At 40.1% G+C, this 11,356-nt stretch overlaps 1 protein-coding gene across 1 annotated transcript; it reads left to right on the forward strand.

Annotated features, from left to right (window-relative positions):
• Nucleotides 1-871: 871 nt before the first annotated feature.
• LOC110933410 lies at nucleotides 872-10,948 on the forward strand. The gene is made up of 3 exons (XM_022176634.1): nucleotides 872-1,170; nucleotides 1,404-1,743; nucleotides 9,398-10,948. The coding sequence occupies exons 1-3, from the start codon at nucleotides 872-874 to the stop codon at nucleotides 10,946-10,948; spliced, it is 2,190 nt and encodes a 729-aa protein (XP_022032326.1).
• Nucleotides 10,949-11,356: the final 408 nt, after the last annotated feature.

Raw genomic sequence — 11,356 nt, forward strand, 5'->3', positions numbered from 1 at the left:
TTATTTGGAACTCATACAAAACGCATGAACTCGCTCAACTTTTGTTGATGTTTTCAAACCTACATGTATTTCAGGAAACTAGATGGATCTTTGGCGCTGGTGTTGTTTTCAAGCTGTAAATTTCAAGTTTAGATGTCATCCATTTTTGGAGGGTTTGATTCGTATATCCTATCCTTGATGAGATGTAGAATTCAAAGCCTCGTGAAATTAGTCTTTTGTTAAACAAGTCCTATTTGTGGAACTTGAATCTGATGATGGTTTGTAACTTTAACAACTTGTGTTTGTAATAATTTTTTTTTTAAAACTTATGAATGGATGAACATCATTTTAGTCATATAGTTGTTTATTATAATTGAATGCAATGAAACTGATCAAGTCACATGCACACGCTTCCGCAAAAGTTAGGGTGTGACAGCCCAGCTTGCCACCTCTTATAATAAAGAAATTTGGATGGTGATTAGATATCAACAAACCTCTACTGTGATTAAAATTGCGTCATTTGTTTCTTCACCCTTAGAGCCAGTTGATTACCCACTTACCGGTTTCTATAACGAAGCCATCTTTCCTCTCGGCCAGATATCTTTCCCGATGCTGCTTTCTGATGGGAAGAATTCCAGAACGGAAGAAGTTATGTTCATGGTCCTATCGGCAAATTCAAGACCTGACATTCTCTTGGGAAGAGAACCCCAAAGTGACTTCAGTAGGGTTTCCAACGGAGATCGGGGTTGCTATCATCTATGCAAGTAAGGAAGTGCTCGTGACTGACGAAGCACGACCTTCAAAAATAAGCAAGCGAACTCCGCGCGCGGAAGCAGAGAAGTGGATCCTGAACAGGAAATATCCGGAGCAAACAATCACCTTAGGCCCAACAATGTCAGAAGCCACCCACACGTCCCTCAGACAGTTGTTATTCAAGAATATGGATGTTTTTGCCTGGACACCAGCCGACATGGTGGGTGTTCCATGGCACATTGCAGAGCACAGACTAAACGTTTCTGAGAATGCCAAATCTTTCGTGCAAACCAAGCGCAACTTAGGGTCAGAAAAACACGAAGCTATGAAAGAACAAGTCACAGAGTTGCTCAACGCAGGGATCATCAGAGAGGTGCACTACCAGACATGGGTTTCCAGCCCAGTAATGGTACCAAAGGGAAATGCTGGTTGGAGAATGTGTGTAGATTACAAAGATCTAAACAAGGCATGACCAAGGGACTGTTACTCCTTGCCTGAGATCGATGAGAAGATAGACTCTTTAGCATCTTTTCGATGGAAGTGTTTTCTCGATTGTTACAAGGGATACCACCAGGTCCAGATGGCAATCCAAGGCGAAGATAAGACGGCATTCCACACGCCAATGGGGTTGTACTGTTACACAAAAATGCCTTTCGGTTTGCAAAATGCAGGGCAAGATACCAAAGGCTAATGAACGAGACGTTTGGGGACGCCATCAGCAAATACATCAAAGTGTACATGTATGACCTGGTCATCATGAGCAAAGAAGAAGATCTAATGTTACAAAACATTCAGAAGACTTTCGATACACTTCGAGGTGTGAACATCAAGTTGAACCCGGTCAAATGCTCCTTCGAGATGGAGGAAGGAAAATTTCTGGGCTTTACAGTTACAAAAGATGGGTTCAAGGTTAATCCTGACAAAGTGCAAGCAATCGAGCAAATGTCTTCCCTGTCGACAGTAAAAGAGATGCAAAAACTAGCAGCACATTTAGCTGCGTTAAACCGTTTTGTTGGGATTGAACACTACCAGAGGAACAGATAATGTAAAGCCAAAACCGGATCACATCAGAGGATTTCAATAAACAGCAGTTTACACTTTGCTTTCCCCTTGACAGTGGTATTCTAACAGCTGATGGATCTTAAGTGCTGCTTACTACAACCACTGATGAACCAAACACTGATGAAATCCTAAAGACTGCTGAAGGCAAACACTGTTGCTCTATCTACTGCTGCTTCCTAAGTACTGCTGAAGACACAAGCACTGCCCACTCAAAGACTGATTACCTTTGAAGAAAGCACTGAAGGTCAACATCAGTGCTCAGGCTACAACAGTGGAAAGTGAAGCAGTTGTTATCTCTTATCTTGTATTGTACTGATAATCAGATGTTACACATCAGTAGTTTGTATAGAACAATGTCTATAGGTTGTTAGGTTGTTAGATGTCACTATCATGGTGACGTCAGCTGAGATGCATCAACGGTTTGGTTTGCCTATAAATGGAACAGTACCCTGTACTGTTACATTTGATTGACTGAGTGGATTCTTCTTCTTCAGTCCAATCCTTTCATCTTGTGCAACCAACCTTGGGGTATCAGGCTGAGGGGGAGCTTAGTATTGTAAGCATGCTTGTAATCATTTGCTTTGTAATTCAATAATTCAACTTAATGAGAAGCAATTGTTTATCATACTATTTTCCTCTTTGATTGGGTTTACAAAGTTTGTATCCATTTCCGCTGCACTTTATATCATTTCATATATTTTGATTGCTCAATTTATACAAACAAACACAATCATGAGAGCCTCCGATCCTAACAATTGGTATCAGAGCTTGGACAGTCAAATTCGATCTAACAATCAATTTGACATAACAGTCCAGCTCACAATTCATTGATACTAAGGTTGGTCGTATTTTAGTTGAAAAACAGAGTAACAAGAAACCACGTTCAAAGTGATGACTCAAATGCTCTGTAAAACAACCAAGATGTCATAAGATTCACAAATCTCATACAGCTGGTGATATCATGCACAAATCCTTCATAGTTTCCAGATCTGGAAACTTATCTGGCAACTATGGTATGTTGATCTTCATTCAAAATTGATTTCAACTGTTGTTATGAAATTTGTGATGTTTTCATCATATTTTACACTAAAGTATGTACCTCAGATCAGCAAAACTTATGTTCATATAAACATTAGTGCCTTGCTAACATAGAAAGAGGGAAATAAAGCTTTAGTCAAAATTTCTTATGTGTTAAAAGGCTATTTGAGAATCCACAAAAGGACCAAATCAACTTTGTCAAAACACATTAAGAAAATAAGGTGTCAAAACAGTCCAAATCATACGTAATGTGAGATCTGGTAATAAAACATGGACAAATGTGGCTAGATCTTTCAAAACATTAATTCAAAATGATTTTGGACTAAACTTCTTCAAAATAACATCTCCCAGTGAGTATTCCTGAATATGTGAATGGGAAGGGTAAAAAGGGAAAAAGAAAATGAACAAATCTCAAAGTGTGGTTATCTCAAAACTTTTGAAATCAAAAGAAAAGAGTATAAGCATAAAACACTTATGAGGTCAAAGTTGGGTAAACAGTGGTCATCATGCAACTGTGTGCTTTCATCAAATACAGGAATCGTTCAGGTATCTATGGCATCTCCAGTGATTGTTCTTAAAAGAAGAATTTACAATCAATTGTCAAGAAAATAACCCCAAACAATGGTTAAAATAACTTGAGAATGATATAATCATGAACTTATTTGAAAAGCTGTCAGATCCTTTTGATAATTTTCAAAACATCCTTTAATATTTTTTTAAAGGTGTTTGTCTCTAAATAAAACCAGATACATATTACTTTTTATAAAATATTTTTTGTACTTTTACTCATTTTTTATAGTAAAAATTCTTCTCTGGTCAGGATGCAATTTCCTTATTTTTGTGTGAAATTACTATCCTAAATCTGATCAAAAGGAAATGGCACACATATCAAGGTCATGTCAAGCTCAAGTTTGGTTATCACAGATCATGAATTGATTGCAAATTGATTTTGAACTACTGAGATACTCATGTTCTAGTTCAAGTAATTAGACACAAAATGAGTAGCCCTAGCAGAAATGTCTTCATCATCTGGGATGCTAAACCACTGTCTGGAATAATGTACATTTGGCAGAACCTTGAACAAAATTTCTGTAGATAACTACTGGCAATTTAATCTTGATAATATACATCTAGAATGTATTTTGTTAAGAATAGCATCTCTGGTACTCAACAGATGTTAGATAAGATATTGTGCTTTCACAAGACAAAATCAATTTCTACATCTGAACAAGCAGATGCTAACATTATTTGTCAAAAGTTAAAACACTGCTGCACTATCAGTTGTTTCAATAAAAGTCTTCATTTTATTTTCTACCACTGTTGTACCTAAAATGCTGTTGTGCCTCATCATCTGCTCTCTAAAGTCTGTCCACTGCTGATAGTTAACCTCTGCTCTTCAAAAACACTGATGTTTAAAATTATTGTTCCATCCACTGATACACCCACTGCTTCATTTCATTACCGTTGTAACTACTGATGCTTGATCCATCAGTGGTTGTCAAAACAACTGTCCTCCATTATTTACCATTTCATCAGGGGTTGGCACGTGGTCAGTTTTTAGCCGTCAGATTTTTCTAACCGCTGCCACATCAGCATTCACTTTTTCCCTAAAATAAAACCGTGATTAAACCCAAACAGGGGCTCACACTGTCGAATTGAATTCCAAAAGTTCTTTTCTCAAAGCAGTTTCCCACTCTTCTTCACAAAAACTCCCTTTGATCTTCTTCATCAAAAATGACGAAACCAAAATCGAAGTCAAAATCAAAACCATCTTCTTCCTCCACCCCAACAGACGCCACTCAAATGGCCGTTGAAACCACAGAAATCCGTTACAAAGCCCCTCACAATTATGTGGGAATACTCACAAAACCCACAACTGACAACACCTTCGACTCCATCATTGACATCTTATCTGCATCAAAGTACAAAACTTTGATAACAGCGGACGCTCCCATTTATCTTCAAACCCAGAGAGAGTTCTGGAAAAATGCCACCCTTGAAAAACAAGGAGACATCATCACAACCATCAACTCCTCAATACAGGGTAAGAAGGTTCAAATCTCTCCAAAATCCATTTCTGAAATCTTTAAACTCGATGATTTGAAAGGAAAAACCTCATTTTCTAAAGACGAGTTGAAAAAGGATTTCATAAACAGGGGCTATGCAGAGCAACCTAAAAGGGATACCTTACAAAAAGGTTATTTTCCTTCTGCACCCAGATTTTTATTTCACACACTACTAATGTGTGTTTCTAATAAAACAACGTCTTTTAATGAAATACCAACAAAAATTCAATGCCTGGGGTATGCAATTTTAAACAATGAAAACTTTAATTACTCCCAGGAAATATTTGATGATTTGGTAAAAAACGTTGACAATAAGGCATTTCTACTCTTTCCAAGATTTTTAAGCTACTATTTTGAACAAAAATTTGTAGAGAAAGAAGCAGATTTGCCCAAACAAGGTGCTTCTTTTAAAATAAACTGTTTAACACCTGAAACATTCTCTAGAATGTTAGCACCAATAAAAACAAAAGCAGAGGTGCCTGAGCAGAATTTAGCAGAAGAAACTGCTCCTCAGGTATCTGCTGCTGAGCCCACTGCTCCAGGTGATCAAAGCAGCACACCCACTGTTTTGAAACCCACACCTGCCACCACTAAAAAAACCAAAAAGAAAATATCCAGAAAGCCCACCAAACCCAAACCAAAGGCAACTCTGGAAGATGAGATCCCAGAGACAATGCCAGTGACAGCACAAAAGTCACAAACAACCACTGCTGCTACCTCCTCACAGCAGTTGGAAGAAAGATCTCAACCCCAGCCTCAAACTCCTCCTGCATCCTCACAAAAGGATCAGGTTGTAAGCATAGGGACACCACAATATGAAGCTCTGGACCCACTCGGATCCATCTTCCACAGTCCTGATCCCAAGGACATGTCTCTTTCAACTCCTTTACCCTCACCCCATATAATACCACCATCCACCATACCTTTGTTGCATGCAGCTAATGTTACTCAGACACAAACCAGTTCCTCTCAACCACCTATCACTGAGAGTATACTTCAACAGGTGACTGGGTCTGATGTTGACATTTCTGCTATCCCAGCAACAATTGAGGAGGTTACACTGCAGGAATTACAAGTGATTCCTGTCAGTAGTTCAAGTGGAGCAGCCACTACAAGTGTTGAATCTACAGGTTTACACTTGGACAGTGGTTTCATTAGTAAGATTCCCTTGAAGGCAATTTCTTCTATAGCACCCCTGAGAACCACCAGTGAGTTAGTTTTGACTACTGGCAACATCAAAAGGTTATCAAGTGCTGAAGAAAGAAGTCCCCAGTACCAAGAACAAGGGGCATCAATGGCTGATTTTTGGGACACTGTTCCTAAATCATTCATTGGTAAAACCACTGCTGGTGGGGATTCAGATGATCCTGTTAACTCAGGTGATGATTCAAGATATCGGGAATTGATGGGCATGGTCGAAAACCTTGAAACCTCAGTTGCTGAAATAAAAGATATGGTGCAGCAGCTGTTAAAAGCTCAGAAAGCCCAATCAACTGCTCCTCCTGCTCAAGCATCTGCTCAACAAGCACCTGCTGCAAATGAGTTATGGAACCTATTTCAACCACTGCTAGAAAGACAAAAGCAGATGGCAGATCAGCAGCATGCCATACATGTTCAAAAGCTGACCAATATGGTGGAATCAAGATTCAAGGATACTCAGGCGGATATAAAAGCCATAAAAGCTCACATTCAAAGTGCCTCTGGAAAGGTTCCCTCCACTGTTCTCTTCATGAACGAACCCTTCTCAGATAATGCCAAAAAGGGGAGAAGATCAAGTGGAAGAAAAAGGGAATTGATGATGGTATGTATGTTGAGCCAGAAAATAGTCAAACCAAAACTGCAGTATCAACACACACCACATCACCACACACCACCACAACTACTGTTCCACCACCATCTGTGTCTACAGCACAAAAACCACCATTACCATCACAAATAGCCAAACCATTATCACCCCCTGCCAAAAAGCAGAAGACAACAGATGTTACAACATCTGTTGTAATGGCAACAGTGGTTGAAACACCAGTTGTTTCAACCACTGTTAGTCAACCACTGATCACCACTCAAACAACTGCCATCATAACCCCTGCTCAAAAGCAGAAGACATCTACTGATACATCAGTAGTTGTAATGACAACAACGGTTGAGACACCAGTTGTTTCAGCAGCTGTTAGTCAGCCATCCACCACTGCTATCACCTTTCCTATATCACAACCAAAGCTCCTCAGTAGAAAAAGAAAGCCAATCTCTGCCGATGAGGGGATACATGATCCTAATGCTGCAAAATATCCACTGGAACTTGAAGCTATCAAAAATGAGGTGAGGCAATTCTATACAGAAGAGGATCCTTCAAAAAGAATATTCTCCTCACTCATAGGCTACATGGCACCAGAAGATATGAATGATTACCTCAAAATCAAGGCAAGGCAAGCCAAACTAAGAGCTAAAGTTGAGAGTGAAAGTGAAGGTCTAAGCGAAGAAGGCATTGCTAAACGACTGGATTTCTTCCTTACTAAGGTAAAGCAGATAGAAGAGTTTGCACAAGAACTGAACAAAGAAAAGGCTGAACAACGAAGAAAATTAAGAAAACGATACCTAGCCTACATCATGAAAGAAAAATTCTATCCTGCTGAAGAAAAACAGTTTGAAGAATGGCCACTAATTGCTCTAAAGCATGAGGTTGACAGGATTGACATAATCAAAAATGATCCTACTAAGAAGAAAAAGGCTCCAAACTGGAGCAAATTCAAAAAGCTCATTGCTGACCTCACTACTGAGTACAAAAGAAAGAAAAAGGAGCTGGTGGATGCAAAAATGGATACTGCTGAAGCCATATCAAAATGGTCAAAACAGCAGACTGATGAAGCCTATGAAAGGCTAAAGAAAAGAAAAATAACTGTTTCAAGTGCTTCAAAGAAACGTGAACAAATGATGAAGCTTGAACAGCAGATTGAAAACCTCAGAACACTATTCAAATCAATAGACAAACCTATTTTTGTGTCAAACCAAGAAGAAGGTAAACAGCTGACTGAAGAAGAGGTCAAAGAAAAGGAAGCAGAGTACTTCAATGACACCATCATGAAAATGGGTCTAAAAGAAGACAGCTCAACAAAGCTTCAAAACCTTGTTAAGAAGGTATTAAAAAAACCTGCATCACAAACACTGCAACAGACATGACAGATATTGAAAGGCAAGAGCAAACTGAGAAAGAAACTGCAGAAGACATAGCTGCAGCAAACAAGGTCATTGAAGAAGCCTTCAAAAGAATGTCTGAAAGTCTGCAAGTATTCACAAGGCCATTATCTCCTAACTTATCAAAGAATAAATCTCTCCCAAGAAACCCATTTGGTTTAAAAATACTAAAGTGGATGTCTGATCAAAAGACCCACGTATTGACTCTGGTCAGAATCAATGGTGAAGTGAAGTACATATCAAGGAAAGAAGCACTAGGCCTTAGTGTTGAAGATTTGCAGGATCTCCTTGAACTTACACTGTGTAGGGATGAAGATGACCAGAGTTCCAAGGAATTTGAAGCTGAATTTAAGAAACAAGCTAAGGAATTCTTGATGAGAAATAAAGGTCCTGAATAATGAAGGGTTTTGGCATTATCTGTTCCAGGGGGGAGATTGTTGGGATTGAACCCTACCAGAGGAACAGATAATGTAAAGCCAAAACCGGATCACATCAGAGGATTTCAATAAACAGCAGTTTACACTTTGCTTTCCCCTTGACAGTGGTATTCTAACAGCTGATGGATCTTAAGTGCTGCTTACTACAACCACTGATGAACCAAACACTGATGAAATCCTAAAGACTGCTGAAGGCAAACACTGTTGCTCTATCTACTGCTGCTTCCTAAGTACTGCTGAAGACACAAGCTCTGCCCACTCAAAGACTGATCACCTTTGAAGAAAGCACTGAAGGTCAACATCAGTGCTCAGGATACAACAGTGGAACGTGAAGCAGTTGTTATCTCTTGTCTTGTATTGTACTGATAATCAGATGTTACACATCAGTAGTTTGTATAGAACAGTGTCTATAGGTTGTTAGGTTGTTAGATGTCACTATCATGGTGACGTCAGCTGAGATGCATCAGTGGTTTGGTTTGCCTATAAATGGAACAGTACCCTGTACTGTTACATTTGATTGACTGAGTGGATTCTTCTTCTTCAGTCCAATCCTTTCATCTTGTGCAACCAACCTTGGGGTATCAGGCTGAGGGGGAGCTTAGTATTGTAAGCATGCTTGTAATCATTTGCTTTGTAATTCAATCATTCAACTTAATGAGAAGCAATTGTTTATCATACTATTTTCCTCTTTGATTGGGTTTACAAAGTTTGTATCCATTTCCGCTGCACTTTATATCATTTCATATATTCTGATTGCTCAATTTATACAAACAAACACAATCATGAGAGCCTCCGATCCTAACACGTTTTCTCGCCAACCACGCAGCAAAGTCGTTTCCGTTTATCAAGACTCTCCGAAATTGTGTGAAGAAAAATAAATTTTCATGGACCCCGGAAGCAGAGCTTGCGTTTAGAGAAGTGAAGGAATGTTTAATACGCTTGCCAACTTTGACAGCCCCAGTGAAAGATGAACCGTTGGTTATGTATTTATCGGCTTTGGAGAAAGAAGTAGGAGCAGTCCTGTTAGTTGACCGGCAGGGTGTACAAACGCCGGTGTACTATGTTAGTTGTACCTTGAACGACCCGGAAACAAGATATTCTATAATGGAGAAGCTAGTCCTAGCTCTTATCTACGCGTCAAGGAGGTTACGTAGATACTTCGGAGACCATGTCATCCACGTCCTGACAAACTACAACATCGAAAACATCTTAGCTCGACCAGAAATTTCAGGAAGACTCGCAAAATGGGCAATCGAGCTAGGTAGACATAACGTAGTTTTCAGGCCCCGACCGGCGATTAAGGGACAAGTATTGGTAGACTTTCTTACAGAAGTACTGGACGATAAAGATCGTGAGTGCAAGGCTATGGAGAAAGCCGAAACACAGTCTTTAGAGGAGCCGTGGCTGTTATACATAGACGACGCGTCCAACGAGGACGGTGCAGGGGCAGGCTTGAGGTTGATAAATCCAGAGAAACATGAATTCACATACGCTATCCGCTTGGATTTCAAGAGCACAAATAACGAAGCAGAGTATGAAGTTTTTCTTGTTGGATTACGTCTGGCAATCAAAATGGGAGTCAAACACCTGGAAGCGCATGTTGATTCGCTGCTTGTCGTAGGTCAAATCAACGGTCAATATGACGCCAAGGGTTACGTAATGGCATTATACCTCGAGCAAGCAAAGACCCTACTGCAAACTTTCAACACTTTCAAGATCCATCACATCAATAAGAGCAAGAACAAGCCTGCAGATGCCCTGAGCAAGCTTGCATCTACAAGTTTCCAGCACTTAGCCAAGGATGTGAGCATTGAAGTATTAAAAAACCCATCAGTCCCATTGCGACAAGTAAGTGTCATTCAACTGGGATCGTCATCCTGGATGACCCCAATCATCATGTATCTTCAGTCAGGGATCTTACCTGAAAACAAGGTAGAAGCCAAGAAGATACAACACAAAGCCATGCACTATCAGATGTCTGATGGCATCCTATACAGAAGATCTTACCTGGGACCCTTGCTTCATTGTGTAGACCCTGAAGATGCTAATTACTTGATTCGTGAAGTGCATGAAGGAATCTGCGGCATCCACGCAGGTCCAAGAATGGTGGAAGCAAAGGTGATGAACGCCGGGTACTACTGGCCAGGGATGCACCTGGACGCAGTAAAGGTGTTAAAGAAATGTAACGGATGTCAAAGGCACGCACCTAAAACCCTACGCCCCAAGAATGAGCTGGTACCAGTCACAACAACATGGTCGTTTCAACAATGGGGAATTGACATGGTTAGCCCTTTTCTTGAAGCCCTAGGAGCAGTAAAATTCATCATAGTCGCGGTTGACTATTTTGCTAAATGGGTAGAGGCGAAAGCTTTGGCCTCAACAACAGCCATGGTGGTACGAAGGTTTATCTGGAACAAATAATTTGTCGGTTTGGGTTACCCCTGAGAATCATCACAGACAATGGAACAAACTTTGCAGCTGAAGACCTCCAAAAGTGGTTCAAGGAATTGAACATTGAGCATACGTTCTCCTCAGTGACACATCCACAAGGAAATGGTCAGGTCGAGGCAGTAAACAAAAGCATCATCGATGGAATCAAAGCGCGACTTAAAACTCAACGGAGAGGTTGGGTGGATGAATTACCCAGTATTTTTTGGGCCCATCGGACGATGCCAAAAACAAGCATCGGTGAAACCCCATTCAGTCTGGTGTATGGGTCAGAAGTAGTAATACCCGCAAAGATTGGCCTGCCATCTCTACGAATGTTAGCAATGAACGCTGTGAACAACGAAGAACAACGAAGAATGGATTTGGATCTCCTAGAAGAAA

The sequence above is a fragment of the Helianthus annuus genome, chromosome 4 (genome assembly GCF_002127325.2).
Source record: "Helianthus annuus cultivar XRQ/B chromosome 4, HanXRQr2.0-SUNRISE, whole genome shotgun sequence".
Lineage (NCBI taxonomy): Eukaryota > Viridiplantae > Streptophyta > Magnoliopsida > Asterales > Asteraceae > Helianthus > Helianthus annuus.